The 22,501-nt window shown below is 52.8% G+C and overlaps 1 protein-coding gene and 2 long non-coding RNA genes across 14 annotated transcripts in view; 2 read left to right on the top strand and 1 right to left on the bottom strand.

Moving 5' to 3' along the window:
- LOC135405349 (zinc finger protein 70-like) overlaps window positions 1-22,501 on the bottom strand; it is a 431,851-nt gene that overhangs the window by 397,714 nt on the left and 11,636 nt on the right. For 2 of the 11 annotated variants that reach the window (XM_064640027.1, XM_064640028.1), the window contains exons 2-5: window positions 21,229-21,428; window positions 20,108-20,165; window positions 19,305-19,386; window positions 17,835-19,117 (exon numbers count right to left, since the gene is read on the bottom strand). In XM_064640027.1, the coding sequence (XP_064496097.1) occupies window positions 18,363-19,117; window positions 19,305-19,386; window positions 20,108-20,140 (870 nt within the window). In that variant the 5' untranslated portion in view covers window positions 20,141-20,165; window positions 21,229-21,428 and the 3' untranslated portion in view covers window positions 17,835-18,362. Of the gene's footprint in view, window positions 1-17,834; window positions 19,118-19,304; window positions 19,387-20,107; window positions 20,846-21,228; window positions 21,429-22,501 lie in introns of those variants that run through there. The other 9 variants (XM_064640033.1, XM_064640034.1, XM_064640029.1 and 6 more) reach the window with 7 other exon arrangements.
- On the top strand, window positions 218-3,845 carry LOC135405630 (uncharacterized). 2 transcript variants are annotated; one of them, XR_010425880.1, is made up of 3 exons: window positions 218-738; window positions 1,542-1,649; window positions 2,149-3,845. It is a non-coding gene; the product is annotated as an uncharacterized LOC135405630 (long non-coding RNA). The 2 variants fall into 2 exon arrangements; XR_010425879.1 differs by having other exon boundaries at window positions 1,538-1,649.
- On the top strand, window positions 6,553-9,466 carry LOC135405721 (uncharacterized). Its single transcript, XR_010425979.1, has 2 exons — window positions 6,553-7,269; window positions 9,175-9,466. It is a non-coding gene; the product is annotated as an uncharacterized LOC135405721 (long non-coding RNA).

Here is a 22,501-nt window from a genome sequence, read left to right as displayed (position 1 = left end):
GGACACTGGCGAGCTGAAGATGATGGACTTTGATTCTGGCCCCTTCCTCCAAGCCGTGCTCCACACGCTGTTTGCAGATGAGTCCACACCCAGGGGGTGCTCCCGGGCATTGCTCAGCCTGGCTGGGCACCGAAGGTTCCCCCTTTGCTGGCGGGAACCCGATGAATTCTTCAGCCGGCTGCCAAGCTGCTTCTTGGCAGGAGGGCGGGCTGGGCTCTGGGCTGGGTGTGAAATGGGAGCCCGGCTCTGCCCCCAGCCTCTGCCACTGCCCCTTTGCTGGGCGGGGCTGGGGCAGGGGCAGCCAGCCTGCCAAAAACAAACCCCCGTGGGGGGAGCAAAGGTGGGGCTGCAGAACACCAGCTGCTTTGGGCTGCAGGCCGGGAAAGGCTTGGGCTGCCTTGGCTTAGGAGCCTTTCTTTGGGGCAATGCAGCAGGGCAGGGAGAAGGCCTGGGTTTTCCTTACCTGGAGGAGGAGCTTTCCTTTGGTGTGGAGGGGTTGGGCCTTCCTCAGAACCCTGACACAATGTTAACATTTTACCTTTTTGTCTTGTTTCCACTTTTTGTTTGTAATCTCTTGTCATGAATTTGTTGTTTGTTTTTGAGGGAAGAGTTGGAGCTGGTGCCCAGTCTGGATTGGGAAGGGCTGGGACCATCCCTGGAGAGGATCTGACGTCCCCTCTGAGAAGGCTGAGGACATCCTTTGGGACACGCTCTTCTTCCAGCAGCAGATCTTGTGAGGTAGATGCTCATCTTGCCCATCTTCTCAGCAGGAGTGGGATAATGGCTTTTGGGAGATGGCAGCAGGCACATGAACATCCCGCTCTTGCAGCTGCTGAGGAGGTTGATCTCCTGGGCTTGGCTGGAGGAGGTGGCACCTGTGTTGAGTAATTTCTGAAATCCAATTGATCTGGGACGATCCCAAATGACAGTTTAGTTTTCACCTTGCTCGAGCTGTATCTCAGCTGTTCTCTGAACAGTTCTCTCCCCCACCTGCCTGTTACTTCCCAACTGCTCCCTCTTTTCCCTGCAACGAGTTCCCAGCTTGTCATGGTCTCCATCAAACCATTGATAGAAGAAATAGAAACTCTACTCCCAGTACCCCGGAGTGCCCAAATGAGGAACAATGTAATCCTGGAGAAGTTCTAGAGAATTAGATAAGGGATGTCCCAAGCAAGCAGGATGTAAACTAAGCCCTACGTACCCAGATAAAAGAAGTACAATGGTGCTGTGCTGCTCAAGAACTGAGCAGCACAGATGACAGAGAAGGCCTGGAAGGACCAGAAAAGGACTTCCAATAGGGGTGTGACTATGTAAAGCAGAGTAATGAATATGTATTCAGTAAGCAAGGCTATCAAATGCACATGTAAAGAGTGTGTGTAATAAAAAACCCTGTCTGTCATTTGGCACACTGGATTAGAGGAACTCTCCTCTGAGCATCCAGCATGCTGAACAAAGAAGAATACCCTTTTTAACATCTCCAAATTGGGGTTGAGAAGTTTGTTTCTGCTGCTTTTGGGTGTAATTTTTGGCCCCCCAGACAGGACACCTCTGCCTGATCTCCCACGGATCCAAGGGATCTCTGGATCTTCAACCAGCACCAGGATTTTGCTGGAGAAGAGCACAGATCCCCAGCCCAGTCTGGGACACAGGTAAGATCCCACTGGATAATAAGGAATTCTCTTTGGGAATCCTGCCCATGTCAAACATATGGATCTTTCAGCGCACTGGGGGGTTCTTTGGTATTTTGGGAATCCTACTCATCTGAGACCTGTGGATCTTCCAGCCCTTTGGGTGAGTTATTTTGTATTTTGGAATTTGGTATTCGGCTTTGTTTTATCAATCAATATCGTTGTGTTCTTATTTGTTTCTGTATTGTAACATTTTGGGTCTACTGTTTAGAGATGAGGAGTGGGCAATCTGAAGGGGGAATTGTGAAGTCCCCACTTTGTTGCATTTTGCAATTTTGGATGAAGTTTGGCAGCCCCCCCAGAGGAACAGCTCCCAGGGAGAATTTAATGAAGTGTTGGAATCAATGGGTGGCTGTTCTGGAACATTGAATTATAATCCATTGTTACAGTTGATGCTGTTTCAGAATGGGAACAGAAGTGGAAGGAGGTTATGTGTGTTGATGTGGTTTTCACTTTGCAGAACCCTGTGAAATGGCAGAAGGATTGTGGTGTGAATGCAGCGCCCTCAGAGCCCTTGGTGTGAGCCCGGAAAGGAAAATCAAGGGAAATGGTTAAAGCCTTGTTGTTCCATGTGGAGCACAGGAGAACTTTGTTCTCATCGTCTCCCCGATAAGGAGGAGGACTCAGATCTTCTGGTTGGCCCCACGGGCAGGTTGAGTGGGGGAACAGAAAATCAAGATGCAGAAACCAATCTTGCAGGGGAACTGGCATGTGAAGAGGCAGATTTAGCATGTCCAGAAGAAAAGGTAGAGAGAATGTGTCAGAGAGAGAGCAGAGAGCTTCAGTACAGCTGCAGGAAGAACTAGAGCTAAACAAGGAGGGATGGGAGTGGCCCCCCTGTGTGATAGAACTCAGACTAGATGGCAAAAGCATCCACCTGCAGTGGATATTATCTGGAATGAAACATGCCAGGCCAAAGGCAATGAACACGTCAAAATTCTTTACAATGAAGCAGGTTCACAGGGAAGAGCCTACTGACTGGAAGAAACAGCACAAAAATATATGAATATCCATCCTGAAACACAGGGGGGAAGGACTCAACTGGCCCCCATATTTGTGGGGCACTCCTCAGATGTGGTTAGGAGGAAATGACAAAAAGCTGAGGGACAAGATCAAGATCATTTCAGGACATTGTTGGAGGTTGGGAGAATCAGCAGGAATCAACTCAGCAGAAAGAAGTTTCAGTTATGGAAGAAATCCCTGAGGAAATGGTGCCCCTGGGGAGAGGAAGAAGATGAGAACATGGGCAGCCTGCTTCAAACATCCCCCCCAGGAGACTTGGTATCAATCCATGTGCATCCTGTAAGAAAGATGGACACTGGAAATGGGATTGTCCACAACTGAAACTTCAGAACCCTCCGAACCCTCTCCTGGCATCACTGAAGACGACTGAGGGGGCACCAGAGGATTCTTCCCCATCAGAACATCTGGTTCCAGCCAAGCTAAGTACAATTGGTTGTGGCTGTGGGAACTTGTTCCCCTGTCTTAAATAAGGGAAAATGAAACTCAAGTCACAATTCTGGAACAATTGTCTGGTGTGACAGGGAATTGGGAAACTGGGCCATTTTTAATGCTGTGGATTTAAAACTGGGAAAACAGTGGTTGGCTCCCCAGTATGTCCCCAATTCCCCAAAGCCTCTGCCTGGGAGAGATCTCTTGGAAAAATTAAATGCCACAATCCAATTTAAAAATGATAAAATATAAGTTATTATTGCAGAGCCTAATTCTGTGGAAGATTCTAGTTTTGCATGAGTCTCCAAAAGCGGAACTAATCCATCTGCCAACGTCACTTGGGGATGCAGTGATTCCAATAGGATGGGCTGGAGAGGTGCCTCCATGATCCAAAAGAGCAGAACTTGTGAGAATTCCAGTGAAACCTGGAGTGGGGTTGGTCAGGCCAAAGCAATAGCCTTTGAAAATGGAAAGTTGTGAGGGATTCTCACTCTCTGTAGAAAAACTGATGAAATTTTGCTTGTTAAAAGAATGTGAATCTAAATGTAATGCTCCAATTTTGCCAGTCAAGCAGGCAAATGGAAGGCTATCCCAGTTAGTCCAAGACCTCAGAGCTATAAATAATTGAGTAGAAGATATACAAGCAGTTGTAGCGAATCCGTACACTTTGCTAACTCCCTTAAATGAAAGTTTAATATGTTTCACAGGGTTCTCGCGCGGCCGCGGGGTCGCTCCCGCGGTTCTCGCGCGGCCGCGGGGTCGCTCCCGCGGTTCTCGCGCGGCCGCGGGGCCGCCCCGGGGTCCCGCGCGGGGCCGCACCCGGTCCCCTCCCCCCCCAGCGGGAAAGGAGAGAGGGAGCTTCGCCGGCGTGACCTTGTGCCCTCGTGCGAAAGGAGAGAGAGGAGAATTGAAGCCTCGGAATACACAGAGGTTTGCCGGTCTGGTTTGGGGAGGGGGGGGTAACAAGGAGGCTATGGGGGTCCTCGGACTGGAGGGTGGTCAGGTAAGTAGTGCGTGGGAAGATATGAGGAAACACGGTGGGGGGAGGACAAGATCAGAGTGGATAATAGTTTCCTCTGGGGCTTGGAGATCTTGGTCGGGCTGGGGCCTAGAGAGGGCCTCGAGCCCTAGATGGGTATGGTGGCCAGAACAGTTTCGCTCGTTTGTTTGTTTTTGGTTCACCCGTGGCTACTGCCCAGGTTTGGTATGTCCTGGATTTATCTGTTACATCCTGTAAGGTTGGTCAGGACAAAGGGCTGATCCCGGGTGCTTCCCTGGGATTGAATATAGACAGATGGCAGAAAACTAGGTAGTGTAAGACTTGGCCTAATCGTTTTTAATAGTAAGAATGCAACCTGTATACCCCTATGTGGTTGCGAGCTACGCTGGCGATGGTACATGCCTTTGGTAGGGTCGCCCATGCCAGACAGGTCAAAACTATAGGGTCAGATACAATAAATCTGTGGGTAGGATGAGCTCATTAGCCTTCTGGCAGTCATCCTAGGAGAAGGACAACTCTAATCCCAAACCCGGGCAGATGGAGCTCGCTTAGCCCTGTAAGGCCATCCATCTAAGAGAAGGTCACTCTAATCAAACCTACATCCTGAGGACCTCACTGCCACCGTCCAAGCTCGCTCGGCCCTGGCAGATGAACCTCAGGACTAAAGGGTGGGTTCAGTTCCACGCATACTGCATCTCACCTAAAAAATCCATTGCGCAGGCTTGAAGGCTTTACCCGTAATGTGGATAGAGCCTTCCCGAGCCTTCCCAAATCTTCGTTCGCGAAGCCCAGCCATGATGATGATGTGAATATGTTTCACAGTATTAGATTTGAAAGATGCCTTTTTCTGTCTCCCTTTGAGTTGTGAAAGTCAAGAGCTTTTTGCTTTCAACTGGGAAAATCCAAAAACAGGGAGGAAAACCCATCTGACTTTGGTGGTCCTCTTGCAGGGGTTTAAAAATAGCCCCCCAGTATTTGGAACTCAATTGGCAAAGGAACTGGAGGAATGGAAAAGTCAAAACCCTCTTGGAGCCTTATTCCAGTGTGTGGATGATATTTTGATAGCCACTGATGCTGAGCAGCAATGTTGGGATCAGACACTATGGAATTTCCTTGGACTGGGTGGATATGGGGTATCCCAAACACAAAGTGCAAGTAGTCCAGACCCCAGGAGCCTCCCTGGGCTTTGGAATTCTCCAAGGACAATGGAGGCTGGACCAGGAACAAAAGAAGCAACCTGTCAACTGCCCCAGCCCCAGCAATGGAAGCCCAGAGCGGGATTGCTTCCAGACTAGAGGAGAAGTGTATTCGGGCAGAGCTGACTTAGGAGACAGCCCCTGGGAAAGTCCTGGTTGGGAATTGTTTCCCAGTGGGGGCAGCTTTGTCCAGCATGGAAAACAATTCTCTGGATGCACAGGAACTCCCCCCAGCAGGTCATGGAACTGGGGGCACTCCTCTGCAGTGCCTCAGCCCAGAAAGCAGAACCAACTGTGCTCACTCCAGCTTTGGAATTGAGTCAAGGAGAACAAGTTAATCCTTGGACTTGCTTGAAGATCTCCAGAAACCAACAGAGGCTGCTGTCCTGCATTGCAGAGTGCACCAAGAGGGGGAGACCAAAGCAGAACTGGGGAATCATTTGGCCCAAAAGGCTGCCAAAGAGGCTGCAGAAAAAGGCACTTTAGAGAGTAAAGTTTTGTCTTTAATAGCCCTGACAGAGATACCTCTCCCAGTAGAAAAAAACTAGTGTAGTGCTAAGGATTGTCAGCTCATTGAAACTTTAGGAGCAAAATTTGCTCCAGGAGACTGGGCAGTTACCCCAGGTGGGCAAATAATAGTCCCTGAACCAATCTGGTGTGACCTGGTGGATGGGGAACATGAGGGTATTCCTTGGACTGAAGCAAATCATTGAAACATTTGCACAAGTGGATTATAATAAGTCCAAAACTGACCCCAGTTGTACAAGCAGTGAGTCAGCAGTGTGGTGTGTGTAAGAGAAATGATCCAACCCCTGCCAATGCAGTGGGAATAGGTGATGTAAAGTGTAGAAATGTTCCAGGTGAATGTTGGCAGATGGATTTGACTGAATTGCCCAGAAAAGGGGGGTGTAAAGATCTCCTAGTCTTGGGGGATACCTTCTCTGAGTGGCCAGAGGTTTTCCTTGTTGCACTAAGAATGTTTGGAAAGAGACTGCAATCCTGTTCAATGCAATCCTCCCTGTATTTGGGATGCCTTTGGGAATGTCATCAGAGGTTCCCACTTGACTGCAGAAACAAAATGCTTCACTCTTGTTTTGCTCTTCTGAACACAGTTCAAACACTGTTGACATGGGAGGGAAATTTACATCTCTTGTTAGTGCCAAATGTGATCCAAGTGTTGTCTAAAAGTGTCTGTATTAAGTAAGCAAGACTGTAATGAATCTGTAAACAGTGTGTGTAATGTAAAGCCCTGTCTGGCTGTCCCTGAAGTGCTGAGGCTGAACAACAGCCCCTGAGCCAAAGCTGAGCTCTAGATGAACCTTCCAACCTAATGGGCTGTGTCTCCATGTATCTGCTCATCAGCTAAAACTGTGTCTATTTGTTGGTAAAAATGTGGTGTGATGGGACTCCACCTGTGTATCTGCTCCTGAACAAACAGGTGTGCTTATTAGTCAGATCTGTTAGTCTGGGCTCATTAGTGAATCCTGTTTGTACCTGTTCATTAATGAAATATGTCTGATTGTGAGCAAAATGTGATCTTTATCCTTCTGTATCTGGAGAGTGGTCAAGGCCATGGCAGTCGATGTCTGGCCTTGTTTGGCAGCAGATGGGGCAGGGGGAGCCTTGGTTTGGGAGAAGTAGAACATTGCTCCCACTATTCTGCTCTGGCCAAATAAGGAACAATAGAATCTTAGAGAAGTCCTGGAGAATTGGATCAGGGCTGGAACTCAAGCAAACAGGATGTGAGCTGAGCTCTGGGGACCCAGAGAAGATCAAACCAAACATGATGGTCTCTGTGGGGAAAACCAGTGATGCTGAGAACCGAGGTCAAGAAGGGGATACCTGACTTTGGGCGGGCACCAGATGCCAAAAAACCCACCATGACCCCCAGAGAAGACCCCAAATGACCAAATAGGTGCTTGCAATAAGGGGTGTGACTGTGTAAAGCAAAGTAATGGACGTGTGTTAAGTAAGGGGAAAACCCAGTGACTCTGGAATCAGTGTGTGTAATCCCAAGCCCTGTCTGTGTCCCTGAGCAGGCTGGATTAGAAAAACTCTCCTGCAGGCCTCCATCACGCTGCCCTAAAGAATGCCTGCTTCTTAACACCCCAAACTGGGGTGAAGGGCTTGGGTTCTGCTGGTTGTGGGGATCATTTCTGGCCCCCAGGTGGGGACCCTGTGCCTGATCTCCCGTGGATCCGAGGGAATCTCTGGATCTTCATGCTAGCACCAGGACTTTCCTGGAGAAGACCACAGATCCCTGGCCCAGTCTGGGATGTGGGGAAGATCCCACTGGATAATAAGGCATTCTTTTGGGGAATCCTGCTCATGTAAGATGTGTGGATCTTCCAGCACTTTGGGTGGGTTATTTGGTATTCCATAATTTGGTGTCTGGCTTTGTTTTATCCACTGATCATTGTTTTGTGTTTGTATTTGTCTCTGTACTGTAACATTTGCACAGGTGGGTTAGGGGTGCAAAACTGACCCCAGTTGTACAAGCAGTGAGTCAGCAGTGTGGTGTGTGAGAGAAATGATCCAACCCCTGCCAATGCAGTGGGAATAGGTGATGTACAGTGTGGAAATGTTCCAGGTGAATGTTGGCAGATGGATTTGACTGAATTGCCCAGAAAAGGGGGGTGTAAAGATCTCCTAGTCTTGGGGGATACCTTCTCTGGGTGGCCAGAGGTTTTCCTTTGTGACACCAACCGGGCTAGGGAAGTGAGTGGAATACTGTTGAATCCAAGAATCCCTGGATTCAAGGTACATTTGGGAGTGTCATCAGACAGAGGTTCCCACTTGATTGTAGAAGTGGTACAAGAAGTCAAATCATGGATGCATTATTCCAGAATTCCAAAGGCCAGAGCCCCTTGGGTAATTGAGAGGTTGTCTGAGAAGAAACAAAATGCTTTAGTCTCGTTTTGCTCTCCTGACAATAGTTAATTGGGTCTTGAACTGGGAGCAAAATTTACATCTCATTTTAGTATCAAATGTGACCCAAGTGTTGCCTCCAAGGGATTGTTGGGTGTGCACTCATTTACCTGAAAAGACAAGAAGCCATTCACCATTTCTGCCTCCCCTATTCTGGTAGAAATGATTCCTGGTCACTGGGTGAGCACTTGTGTTCCCCAAAAAGTAGACCCAGCAGTCAGTGTGCAAGTACCCCCCCATCTCTGACAATCCTGCCTGTGTCCAAAGCTGTGACCCCCACTGAAGGGACAGGAGAACTGGATTGTGCTAATGAAAGGGGCACGTTTGTGGGAAATCACCCCCAATGTCCTCAAACCCTTCCTGCTGGGGAAATGACTGATCCTTGGCCGGTCCCCAATGGAACGGGGTGGTGTTGGCTGTGTGGAAATAACATCTGTGAAGGGTTGCCCCAAAGCTGGAAGGGCATTTGTATTTTAGCTTGCATCAGAATTCAGTGCTGTAGCTGTTCTAATGCCTCGAGCTGTAAAATGAAATAAAGCTCCTAAGACACTCCTAAGCTCCTTCAGGAGCTTAGTCTGAAGAAAAGGAGGGATTTGATGTGGGATATAGAACACTGCTCCCAACATTTCTCTATGGCCAAGGAAGGAAAAACATAATCTTGGAGAGGTCCTAGAGAATTCGATTGGGGATGTAACTAAGCAAACAGGATGGAAGCTGAGCTCTGTGCACCCAGAGAAGATCAAAACCAAACGTTACAGTCTTTGTGGTGAAAGGTAATGACACTGTGTCTGCTCAGAACTGAGGTCAAGAAGTGGACACCTCAACTTTGGGGGCATCAGATGCCAAAAACATCCACCAGAGACCCCTGAAAAAGACCCCAAAGGACCAACTAAGGACTTGCAATGGGGAGGTGACTATGTAAACCAAAGTAATGTCTATGTATTAAGTAAGGGAGACTATCCAATGAATATGGAAAGTGTGTAATATAAAGCCCTGTCTGGCTGTCATTGAAGTGCTGAGGCTGAACAACAGCCCCTGAGCCAAAGCTGACCTCTAGATGAACCTTCCAACCTACTGTTCTCTTTATCCATGTATTTGCTCCTTAGCTAAAACTGTGTATGTTTGTTGGTCAAAGATGTACTGTGTGAAAAGACTCCCCGTGTATCTGCCCATGAACAAAATAAATGTGCTTATTAGTGAGACCTGTGAGTCTCAGCTCATTAGTGAATGATATTTGTATGTGTTCATTAATCAAATCTTATGTCTGATTGTGAGCAAAATGTGATCTTTATCTTTCTGTATCTGGAGAGTAGTCAAGGCCATGGCAGTCGATGTCTGGCCTTGTTTGGCAGGACATGGGGCAGGTTTACTGCCTTGGTTTTCCCTTAAGCCCTGGCCAGGCTCTGGGTGGAACCCAGGAGGAGAAGGGAGCCAGATGGTTTTGCACACTCGTAACTCTGTGAGCTTGTTTATCCAAGGCCAGAAAAGCTGGAGCCCCTCCCAGCAGAGATGGAGCCCTCCCCTAGGAGTGGACGCCCTGGGTGGGATTTCCCGTGCCCGGGAGGGGTTCTCCAACCCTTGGCTGCAACCGGGGCTCCCCCGCTGCCGTGCGGGCCTGGCTGAGGGGAACAGATGAGGGCAACTGGGCAGGGACTTTTCTACTCACTCCAGGCACTCTTGGTAGGAATGATGAGGTCCATTACTGAGCTCAACCTGTTGTAATTCTTTGCTGGTTTGCACTGGAGTAAAATTACACACTTGTTCTCTAATGTTGGTGTCGGTGTCTCTTGTGCTGACCCTTGTCGTGGGCAAAACAGTTCCATGGGGCCCTGCAGTGTCACAATGGTCCCCTGATTCCATGAGACAACATTCCTAATGTACTGTCTAGACTAGAGGAAAATCACAGGAAGAGCCCTGGTTTGTTAGGACTTGCTTTGTCTGAATGACCCCCGTGGGGCTTTTGGTGCTGAGTCCTTGAACCTCAGGTACTGAGGGGAGATTGCACAAACCTTTCCATTAGTCAGAGTCAGAAGGAGAACCCAAAATATCTCAAAGCATTAATGGGTCCCACTGAGGGGCATTCCCAATACAGGCTCCTCATGGACTCGCTGGAAGAGAGAATTGGGGGCCATGATTGCACAAAGCTCTCAAAGGCTCAGTTTCCAAAGGAAGTACCAAAGCTCCTTAAAAAACCTGGAGTACCTACTGACAGAGCCTCTCAAGGGACTAATTAAAGCACATAATTGGAGAACATGATTGAACAAACCTCTCCTAGACTCAGAGTCGAAAGGCAAAGGACCTGAATAAACCTTTAGTCCCTTCAAGCATTAACAAGCCCCATTGAGGGCCCTTCCTGACCAAGACTCTTCAGGGACTCATTAGAGCATAGAACTGGAGGTCAGGATTGCACAAACTTCTCCTGAGATTCCAAAGAAAAACCCAAAGGACACTGAAAACCCTGCAGCCCCTTGAAGCCTTCAGGAGCCCCCCAAGGACCATTCCTGACAAAGCCTCCCCAGGGACTCTCCAGCAGATCCTTGGGGGCCGTGAGTGCAGGGAGGCAAAGGCTCTGTGCAGGCAGCTGAGATGTTGAGCACAGCCTGGCTTGGTTGGAGGCAGCAGAAAGGCCCAACCCTGACCCCCAGCCCGGGGAAGGCAGATCCTGTCCCTCCCGCCTCGCTCAGGGCTCTGCCGGGGGCACTGCCTTGGGGGTGACACTGAGGGAAGGACAAGGGGGTGCCAGTGCCCAGCCTGCCCGGGCCCTTTGCTGTGCCCTGCCAGCAGCAGCCTCCCCGTGCTGTGCCCAGGCTGCTCCTTTCAGCTGCGGGCACAGACAGGGCCCAGCTGTGCCTGCTGCTGTCCCATCCTGCGCTCAGCACGAGGGACGGGGCAGCCCAAAGAGAAGCCCCGTTGCTGGAGGGAGCCCATGCCCTCTGGCAGAGGGGATCTCCCAGGGCCTGTGCCAGCCATGGGCCTTGTGCTGGGCTGTCACAGGCCAGGGCAGGGACAGCTGGAGAGCCCCTGGCCCAGCCTTGAGTCACAGGCTGAGCCATCAGCTCCTGCTGAGAGAAGGGACCTCGCAGGCCCTTCCCCAGCCACCTTCCTGCTCTTGGCCTCTCCCCTCCAGGGGCACAAGTGACCTCACAGCCCCTTCACAGCCACCAGCTTCCTACTGGGTGATGAATTCCTGAGGCACAACTGACCCCTTGATAACTGTACCCAACCATCCCCCTCCTTGTGGCCCAGTAAATGATGGGACCACATAAACTTGTTTCCTCAAATGTGTCCAGTAGATTTCCATGATTTCAGTAGAGAGATGTTCCTCACAGGAACTGCTGTGTTTGTACTGGTGCATTTGATCACTCTACTTCTGCCTCTCTGTCTATTCTGTCTTCAAAGAGCTCTCCAAGGAAAAGATTCCTTGAACTGTAGAATAGCAGAGGCTGGCAGAGCCCCCTGAGCAGCACTGCCCTGGCTGTGGCTGGGCTGCAGTTCCCTCTGCCCAGAGCAGCCCCTGTCCTGCTGGGTTGGTGCTCGTGGCTGCTGTTGGTCCCAACCCAAGGCTTTGGCTGTCCCTGGGCAGTGCTGGCCCCACAGGAAGCGTCTCTGCAACCCACCCCCACCCAATGGGCTCTGCTGGGCAAGTGTTTCACAGGGGACATGGCTGGGACAACTGGGCTGGACTGACCCAAGGGATATTCCATTCCATGGGGTGGCATGATCAGCAATAACTGAGATAAAGGAAGGGAGAAAGGGCAGGGAGGAGGGGGGAGACATGGATGCTCTTTATTAATTCATTTTGAGTGGGGCCTTGAGCAACAACAGGCCTTGGAGCAGATCAAACAGGAGACAGCCCGTGCAGTAGCTCTGGGCCCTGTTGGAACAGGACCAGCTGTGCAAAATATCCCCTGCACGGCAGCTGGGGAACATGGTCTCACCTGGAGCCTCTGGCACAGAACACCAGGAGAAACCCGAGGTCGACCATCAGGGTTTTGGAGCCGGGGTTATCGAGGATCAGAAGCCAACTGAAAAGGAGATACTGGCAGCCCCTGAGGGGGTTCGAGCCGCCTCAGCAGTTGCTGGAACAGAAGCGTGTCTCCTCTTGGCACTGCATTTGCCTGTGCTGCACTGGATGTTCAAAGGGAACATCCCCTCAGTACATCATGCAACCAAGTGCTCCATGGAGCAAGTGGAGCAAGCTTTGATCACACAGCGAGCCCAAATGGGAAAACCCAGTTTCCCGGGGATCCTGGAAGAGATTATGGACTGGCCAGAAGGCAGGGATTTTGGAGCACTGCCTGAAGAGGTGACTCATGCCCAAGAAGCACCACTATATAATGAGTTCCCAGAAAATGAAAGAGATCCATCTGTTAACTGATGGATCTTACCGAGTGGTAGGAAACCATGGGAGGTGGAAAGCTGCTGTGTGGAGTCCCACACGACGGGTTGTTGAAGCTGCTGAAGGAGAGGGCGAGTCAAGCCAGTTTGCAGAAGTGAAAGCCATCCAACCAGCCCTAAAGATTGCCAAAGGAGAAAAGTGGCCTGTGCTACACCTCTACACTGACTCCTGGATGGTGGCTAATGCCCTGTGGGGGTGACTACTGCAATGGAAGAAGGCCAATTGGCAACACAGGGGTAAAGCCATCTGGGCTGCTGCATTGTGGCAGGACATCACTGCACGGGTGGAAAACACGACTCTGAAAGTGCATCACGTCGATGCTCCCGTGCCCAAGGGTCGTGCCACTGAAGAACATCAGAACAATAAACAGGTGGATAAGGCTGCCAAGATTGGAATGGCCCAGGTAGACTTGGACTGGGAGCAGAAGGGTGAGCTCTTTATAGCCTGATGGGCCCATGGAACATCAGGACATCCGGGAAGAAATGCAAGGTACAGGTGGGCTCGTGATCCAGGGGTCGACCTGACCATGGAGGCCATCACACAGGTCACTCATGAATGTGACACGTCTGCGGCAATTAAGGGAGCCATGCAAGTAAAATCTGCCTGGAATAGAGGGCGGTGGCTGGATTTCCAATATGGTGAGGTCTGGCAAATTTACTGCATTGGACCACTGCCACAAACACACCAGGGCAAGAGCTACAGACTCATCATGGGGGAGGCAACAACTGGCTGGCTGGAAACATATCTTGTAAACCAGGCCACTGCTCAAAACACCATCTTAGGCCTCGAGAGGCACATTCTGTGGTGACATGGCACCCCAGAGAGAACTGAATCAGATAATGGGACTCACTTCTGGAATAATCTCACAAGTTCTTGGGCAAAGAAACATGGCATCGAATGGATCTATCATATCCCTTATCACCCACAAGCCTCTGGAAGACTGAGAGGTATAATGGACTGTTGAAAACCATGTTGAGAGCATTATGTAATGGGTCATGGAAACATTGGGAGGCAAATTTAGCTGAGGCCACTTGGCTGGTCAACACTGGGGGATCTGCCAACTGCCCTGGTCCTGCCCAAACAAAACCCCTACACACTGTGGGAGGGGATAAAGTCCCGGTACTACACATGGGGAAGTGGGGGGGGAAGTCAGTGTGGGGTTCTCCTCCCATGAGAAAAGGCAAACCCATCTGTGGGATTGTCTTTGCTCAGGGACCAGGGTGTACCTGGTGGGTAATGAGGGAAGATGGGGAGACCTGGTGTGTGCCTCGAGGAGATTTAACCTTGGGGGAAAGATGATCTGTGTTCTGAGTTGTGTGTTGCAGGAGGTAAAGTAGCAGGAATGACATGAACCAATGAAGAACGAATTGTGTGAGGAGGAAGGAGAGTGCAATGATGACCCGGGACGGGTTGGTGTCGGTGCCCGACGATTGATTGTGTTGCTTCTGCTGTCCTGAGTACCCATCCTGATGGAATGGAGCCCAACATCTGGAGGGGTGGAAGAAGGCCATGAAAATGGGAAAATAAGACCTATCCGTGAAAGGGCAGGGAATAGTAGTTAATGAAAATGTATAAATATGTACGTTGGGTCTAAAGACAGTTTAGGAATGTAGTTTAAGTAGCATGTGTTGGTAAGGAGGGATCTCAGTAATGAGGAAAAAATACAATGGAATAGTCAGAAGATAAATAAATTATGTGGAGTCTGACACAAATGGTGTGGAATAAGGGGTGGAGACTGTATTGGGTCTGGCTGAGCTGGAATTCGTTTCCCCAGAGCAGCCCTCCCAGTGCTGTACTCTGCACTGGGAACTGGAAAGGTGTTGATAACACACTGGTGTTTGGGCCACTGCTGAGCGGGGCTGGCACAACATCAGCACTGTCACATTCCTCCCCAGTTGAGGGCAAGACCCTGGGAAGGGACACAGCCAGGTCAGCTGACTCCAACTGACCAAAGTGACATTCCAGACAATGGGAGGTCAGGTCAGCTATAAAAGCTGAGGCCTGGAGCAGGAGGGGGGCATTCATTGTCTAATGGCTGCCTGCTGAGGAACCCTCACAGGTACCCAAGCCCTGCTCCTCGGGAGTGGCCGACCCTGGCTGCTCATGGGGAGTAGAGAACAAACCCTGCTGTCTTTGGCTTCTGCGCGCTCAAGCTTCGCTTTAGTTTTTGCTTATCCCCACCCACAAGTTGTTTTTTTTTCCCACCTTACTCTCTCCCCTGTCCCACTGGGAAGGGGAGTGATAGAGCAGCTGGGTGGGCACCTGGTGTCCAGCCAAAGTCACAACACACCTGAACACTTCCAGAGATTCCACCCCCTCCCTGGACTACTTGTTCCAATGCCCAAACACTCCTTCAGTGGAAAAAGGTTTCTTTAATATCTAATATGAACCTTGCCCAACGCAATTTAAGGCCATTCCCTCACAACCTTTCACTACAGTCTTGGTAGAAGAGACCAACCCCGACCCCACTAAAAACCTCCTTTCAGGTCATTGCAGAGAGCAATGAGGTCCCCCCTGAGCCTCCCCTTCTCCAGACTCAACCAGCCCAGTTCCCTCAGCCGTCCCTCAGCAGACATGTTTTCCAGAGCCTTCCCCAGCTCCGTTCCCTTCTCTGGACACACTCCAGCCCCTCAAGGGCCTTTTGGCACTGAGGGCCCAGAACTGGACACAGCACTCGAGGTGGGGCCTCCCCAGTGCCCAGCACAGAGGGGCAATCAGTTCTCTGCTCCTGCTGGTCACACTCTTCTCCACAAAGGCCACGATGCCCTTGGCCTTCTTGCCCCTCTGGGCAAACTCTGCCTCATATCCAGTCTCTGTCAAGCAGCACCCCCAAGTCCCTTCCTGCTGAGCAGCTCTCCAGCCCCTCTGCCCCCAGCCTGGAGAGTTCCAGGGGGTTGTTGGGAGCCAAGGGCAGGCCCTGACACTTGGCCTTATTGATCCAGCCTGTCCAGATCCCTCTGCAGAGCCTTCCTGCCCTCCAGCACATCCACACTCACACCTAACTCAACTCACACTCACTCAACTTGGTGTTGTCCATGACTTTACTGAGGGGGCACTCGATCCCCTGGCCCAGATCATCAAGAACAGTGTTAAACAGGAGCAGCCCCAACCCTGAGCCCTTGGGAACCCCACTAGTGACTGGCCCCACCTGGATTTCCTTCCATTCCCCACCACTCCCTGGCCCATCAGACACTTTGTCACCCAGCAAACAGGTCCCTGGGCAAGCCATGAGCAGCCAGTTTGTGCAGGAGATGCTGGGGGAGATGGTGCCAAAGGCTTTCTGGAATTCCAGAGAGACACATCCCAGCCTTTCCCTCAGCTCCTGAGTGGGTCCTTTGTCAGAGAAGGAGATGAGGTTGGTCAGGCAGGACCTGCCTTTCCCAACCCCACGTTGGCTGGGCCTGATCCCCTGGTTGTCCTGCCCGTGCCATGGGATGGCACTGAGGAGGATCTGCTGCATGGACTTCCCCGGTCCTGAGGTCAATGGGACAGGCCAGGAGTTCCCCAGATGCTCCTTTTGGCCCTTCCTGGGGATGGGCATCCCATTTGCTTGTTGCCAGTCAGTTGGGACTTGTGCAGTTCTGCAGCACTGCTGGGGAATGAGTGAGAGTGGCTTGGCCAGCTCTTTCTCCAGCTCCCTCAGGACTCTTGGCTGCATCCCATGTGGGCCCAGGCACTTGGGGGGGTCTCACTGGCAGAGCAGGTCACTGACCATTTCCTCCTGCATTCTGGGGGCTTCACTCAGCTCCCCATCACCAACTGCCAGCCCTGGGAGCTGGGGATGCTGAGGACAACTGCTTTGGGTGTTAAAGACTGAGGTAAATAAAGCAATAAGTAACTTCATGGAACCAAGGACCATTGTGACACTGCAGGGCCTTCTGGAGCCAAAGGAGACCTGGGACACCAGGGAATATCATGGAATCAAGGCAGCACTGTCACTCTGGGAAAACTCCTGGAATTCAGGGCCCATTGTGACACTGCAGGTGTCACACATGGAACAAAAGAAACCCTGGGATGCTGCAGAATCTCCTGGAACCAAGGGACCATTGTGACATTGAGGGGGCTCATGGAATCAGGAGTCCATTGGGACAATCTCGGGCCTTGTGAAATCAAAGGAATTCTGGGACACTGTCAAACCTCCTGGAACCAAGGGTTCCTGCTGACATGCGTTTCCTCCTGGAACCAAGGGACCCCTGAGATATTTCTGAACCTCAAAGAATCCAGGGGCCACTGTGACCCTGCAGAACCTCCTGGGTTCCAGTGGTCCTTGTGAAACTGCAGGCTCTCCTGGAACCCAAGGATTCCTGGAACACTGCAGAGCTCATGGAATCAAGGGGTCACTGTCCCACTGCAGCTACTTCTGAAGCACGAGGGACCCTGGGACAATGGGAAATCTCCTGGAATCCAAAGGGCATTTGGGGACTGCAGGGCCTCATGGAACTAAAGGAACCTTTGGAGACTCTGGAAGTTCATGGAATGCAGGGGCCATTGGGACATGTGTGGCCTCCTTGAACCAAAGGAACCCTGAGAATTTCTGTGGGAACAAGTTAAGGCAGCAGCAGCTGCATTCAGTTAATCAGGATCAACCAGGAGTGTTTTGGCCTTGACTGGTGTTTTCCACCCAGAGAGTGCTGTTTGCCAAAGTGGAAACCACTTGGAACGCTCTGCATGGCAGCCTGAGTTTTTCTCTGGTGGCTGAACACAGCCAGCACATGAGGGGAGGGGAACGTGTGGGATCAGGGCACTGTTTTGGGGCCACGCTGGGAATTCTGGTGGACTAAAAGACAAAGCCCAAGTGCTGTTTCCAAAGGAACCCCAATGAAAGAGGGACACCGGAAAGATGGGCGGACAAGTCCCGCAATGGAACTCTGTGTGTGCAGCCTCATTTTCTCCTTCAGTGACCACAGGAGAGGGGGAAAAAACAGGGGTTGTGACCCCAAAACTGTTCTGGGGGGAAATTAGGGATTGAGGGGAAAATGAGAAAGTGGGAGGAACAGGGAGAAGGGTGGAAAAGGGGGGTGGTCTGGCGGGTCTGACGGTCCCATGGGGGTCTTTGGGCACAGGGGGGTGGACCCCTGAGCTCCCAACTTCCTGTGGGGTGCTGGGGGCTGCTGGATCCAATCCCAGCCTTGGATTATGCCAACACTTTCAGTTTAGAGGAATTACAGAGGTGTGATTAAACCACTTTTGTCACCCAGGTTTTAATGATGGCAAATCAGATCTAGTGATAGAAATGAGTTATTTAGGGTTACAATTGATCAGACAAACGATCTTAATCAGAATTATTTCCTGTACAATAGAAACACTAAAACTATCAGGAGTACAGGATAAGATAGGATAGTGCTCTACACTAAAGCAATTGTTGAAGCAATTCTACTAAAGCTGGCAGAAAAGCAATAATTCTTAATTAGAGATGGATGGAACTCCCCCAGACCAAGGCTATTGGGGAGATCTCTGCTCTCAACCTCCAGGAGTGACCTTGGGGGGGTCCCCAGCCAAGGCAGGAATCTCCACACACGCCCCAGGAAGGGTTCTGTTGGAAGAACCTGCCCCTGTGAAAGGGGACTGGCCCTTTCTGGTCGAAAGGGATGGACTGACAGTCACTGGACTCCAGGGGTTGCCTCCCCATCAGGGGGTTCATTGGGGGTGGAAGCAGCGGCCAAAGCTCTTCCTGCAGTCGGGGCACTCGTAGGGTGCCCTTACTGGTGGGTCCGTTGGTGTTGGGTCAAACCAGAGCTCTCGGTGAAACTCTTCCCACACTCCCCACACTTGTAGGGCCTCTCCCCAGTGTGGGTGCGCCGGTGGGTGACGAGGTGGGAGTTCCGGTTGAAGCCCTTCCCGCAGTCGGTGCAGCGGAAGGGCCTCTCATCCGTGTGCGTCCGGTGGTGCTGTACGAGAGCTGAACTGGTCTGAAACCTCTTCCCACATTCCAAGCACTTGTAGGGCCGTTCCCCGGTGTGGATGCGCTGGTGTTTCTGGAGGGTGGAGCTGTCACTGAAACTCTTCCCACATTCCCCACAGGTGTAGGGTCGTTCCCCAGTGTGGAAATAACGGTGGGTGCGGAGGTTGGAGCTCTGCCTGAAGCTCTTCCCACATTCCCCACACGTGTAGGGCCGTTCCCCCGTGTGGATGTGCTGGTGGGTGAGGAGGTGGGCGCTCTGCCTGAAGCTCTTCCCACATTCCAAGCATCTGAAAGGCTTCTCCCTGCTGGGAGGCTGCTCAGGGACCACCAGCTCAGAGCTCCCCCTCAAGCTCCGGCCGCCTTCCCGGCACAGGCTGGCTCTTTCCTCCTCAGAGCACCCTGGGATGGCTTTGGAGCCCCTCCTGCGGGGGGATCTCCGGCCCTTTTCCTCCCCGCTGCCTTCCTGCGCCGGGGAGCCCTTCAAAACGGCCTCTCCCACCAGGCTCTGCCAGGGGGATTTGTCCTCCGGGCTCTCCGTCCTCAGCTCGGGGCCTGGGGCAGGAAGCAAGAAGGACAGGGAGGGGATTTGCCTCCGGCCCACAGGGAAGGCCAAGGACATCCCCCCAACTCCGGCCCCGGCAGGACGGCAAATCAGCGGGGTTGTCCTGCAGCCGGGGCCATGCTCGGCTGACAGAGCCAGCACAAGATCAGGACAAAGTCGCACTGACTTCCTCCTCACCTGCCTGGGGAGCCCGTGGCATCTTCCTCTTCCTCGCAGCCTCCTCCTCCATCTGCCCAAGCTTTGGGAAGCAGAAATCCTGCTGGGGGGGAAAACAAGGGCTGAGTGCGTTGGCTTGGGGGTTCCTCCTGCCCAAGTCTATCTCTAGAACTCACCGGGCATCCTGTGTCCATAAAAACCTCCAAAACACCAAGATTCAGCCCAGAAAAACCCAAACCACTAAAATTCAGGAAAAAAACCCCTAAGAAATAGCGAGATGAACCCCCCCAAACTGCAAAAAGTTAAGTTTCAGCTGAAAAATACTCCAAAATATGAAGATTCAGCCAAAAAAAATTCTCCCAGAAGTTCCTCCTCTCTGGTCTTTGCCCTCTGGGGTTCAGAGAGTCTCTCCTCTGGGGGTCCCACTTAGGGATGCTGTGAGTTTTGGGGGTCCCAAGGGTCCCTTCTCCTCTGACTCTTGCCTTCGGGGTGCTGCATTCCCAGATATTCCCCCTCTCCAGGTTCTCCACTCTGTTGTCCCGGGGATCCCAGGGTTCCCCGCTCTCCAGGCTTCCCCTTCTCAGCGCCCCCTCTCCAGGCTCTTGGGGCTCTCGCAGCTCCCCCCTCTCTCCAGCCTCCCCCACTCTCCAGGGATCAAGGCATGGGGACACTGAGGCACCCCCACAGCAACCCCACTCCCGCTCTCCCCCCGCCCCTTAGCCCCCCTCTCCCTGCCCTTTCCCATCGGTGCCCCAAACCCCAGCTCCCCCCAGCTCCCTTTGGGGGTGACCCAGCGCCCCTGGCACTCCCTCTGGGGGTCCCACCTGCTCTTTTTGCTTCTCTCGCCCCTTTCCCATCGTGGCTGCTCCGCTCACCCGACAGCTGCAGGAAAGGCAGGGACAGGAGCTGAGCAGCAACAGCAGGAGAACAATCACCCCCCCATCTAGTGGGTGCCCGGGAAGGGGGAACTCGTCCCAAATATCCTGGGGGCAGCGCAGGGGTCGGGACATACTCAGGTTGCGAGCACAGATTTCCCTGCAAAGCCTGCAGTGAGTCAAGCTCTGGAGCGTAGATTGTGCCCCATGGATGGGATTGCAGAGGCTCCCACAGGTCCCCAGCATCAATCAGGAACCAGGAATATACACAAAAGGTCCCCCAAAGATTTCTGGGGGAGTGTCCTGGAGGGAGGGGACAGTGTCACCCCACCAGGGTGGGGCTGGCAAGTGGGAGGCTGCTCCAGGGCTCTGCAAGAGGCCTCGTGCTCTGCTCGGCCCCAGCACTGCCTGGTCCCAACACCCCCGGCTGCCCCCGGCCCTGGGCAGCTCTGCTGCCACAGGCTGTGCCCTCACAATGTGTCCCTGCAATGGCCCTGCCTGTCCCTCACCTGGGGCCCTGCCCATAACCCTGTCCCTTGGCTCTCTCTCTGCCAGCTCAGTGTGGGGCACACGGGCTGGGGGTCCCTCCCAAGCCCCCCGGGCAGCCGGCATTGGCTGGGGGGATGTGAGGGCTGGGCCTGCTCAGCACAGCCCCGGCCTCGTGCCCAGCGCCTCTTTCCTGACCCACACAAGAGCTTCCCGGCCACCCCCAGGGCTCCCCTGCTGCTGCCTCTGCTCCTGGCCCTGCCTTTGCTGCTCCCTTGGCTGGGGCAGCGGCTGCAGGGGGGGGATGGCAGCAGCTTCAGCTCCACGGCACTTCCTGGGGGGAGCTCAGCCCGGGGGGGACGGGCAGGGACCTGATGGGGATGGACAGGGGCCCAGCAGGGACAGCCAGGGCCTGCAGGGGAAGGCACAGGGACAACCTGGCCCCCCACACTGCCAGGGCTGTCTCTGCTCCTCCTTGCAGGCTCCGTGGCCAGGCACAGTTGGTGTTCCTGGGTGCCCACCATCTCAGCACTTGCAGCCGCTCAAATCAGCGCCCGCAGCTCTGCAGCAAAGCCCCAGCTCACCTGGCACACCGGGGATGGACACAGCACCTGCTCGGGGATGGGCACACACAGCTTTGTGCCTTCCCCCACCACGGGGCTCTCCTTCCTCAGCAGCACCTCTGCCTTGCACTTATTCTCAGCCTCACCTCAGGGACAGCTCTGGGCTCACCTCCGCGCCACTTCTCAGCCTCACTTCAGGGCCTGGGCTCAAGGACAGGAACCTGCAGGGAGGGGAGATGATGTGCAAGCTGAGGGCTGCCTGCTTGCACTGGCCTCTGGGCTTCTTTCTCCTTCTACAACCATCCCAGAACTTAGCCTGCTTTTCTAACACCGCACATTTACAGACTCATGGCTGGGCTTCGCGAACGAAGATTTAGGAAGGGCTCTATCCATGTTTGTTGCAAGTGAGTTGGTGGCTGAAAAGGCCAATACGAGATAGGCATGTCCGGTTGCAAAAGGCACAACAGAAGGACTCCTCAGATGGTATATTCTGCAAGGCACGATTCTTTCTGTGTTGCCTTTACAGACTAACCTTGGAGATATATATGGACAGACATCTCTATCCCCCTGGGGATAGAGCCTCAAGCATGTGCTGCCACAGGAATGGGAATCAGAGAATCACAGAATCAGCTGGGTTGGAAAAGACCTCTGAGATCATCAAGTCCAACCCTTGATCCAACCTTGCCATGCTTTCCAGACCATGGCACTGATGCCACATCCAGTCTCACCTTCAACACCTCCAGGGACGGGGACTCCACCCCCTCCCTGCCCAGCCCATTCCAAGGCCTGATTACTCTCTCAGCAAAAAATTGCTTCCTAATATCCAACCTAAACCTCCCCTGGCACAGCTCAAGACCCAGCCCTCTTGTCCTACTGCTGCTTCCCGGCAGAAGAGCCCCACCCCCCCCCCCCGGCTACAACCTCCTGGCAGGGACTTGCAGAGAGTCAGGAGGTCTCCCCTGAGCCTCCTCTTCTCCAGCCTCAACACCCCCAGCTCCCTCAGCCTCTCCTCACACCATTTGTGCTCCACTCCCTTCCCCAGCCTCGCTGCTCTTCTCTGCACCTGCTCCAGCGCCTCCAGGGCCTTCCTGAGCTGAGGGCCCAGAGCTGGACACAGCACTCCAGGGGTGGCCTCACCAGCGCTCAGTCCAGCCCAACAATCACTTCCCTGCTCCTGCTGACACACTCTTCCTCAGCCAGGACACCATCCATTGGCCCTCTTGGCCACCTGGCCACACTCTGCCTCCTCTTCAGCTTCCTGTCCATCCCCACTCCCAGCTCCCTTTCTGCCTGC

Source organism: Pseudopipra pipra, chromosome W (genome assembly GCF_036250125.1).
Source record: "Pseudopipra pipra isolate bDixPip1 chromosome W, bDixPip1.hap1, whole genome shotgun sequence".
Classification (NCBI taxonomy): Eukaryota; Metazoa; Chordata; class Aves; order Passeriformes; family Pipridae; genus Pseudopipra; species Pseudopipra pipra.
The sequence above is the reverse complement of the archived record's forward strand: the minus strand, read 5'-3'. Positions and strand labels throughout refer to the sequence as shown.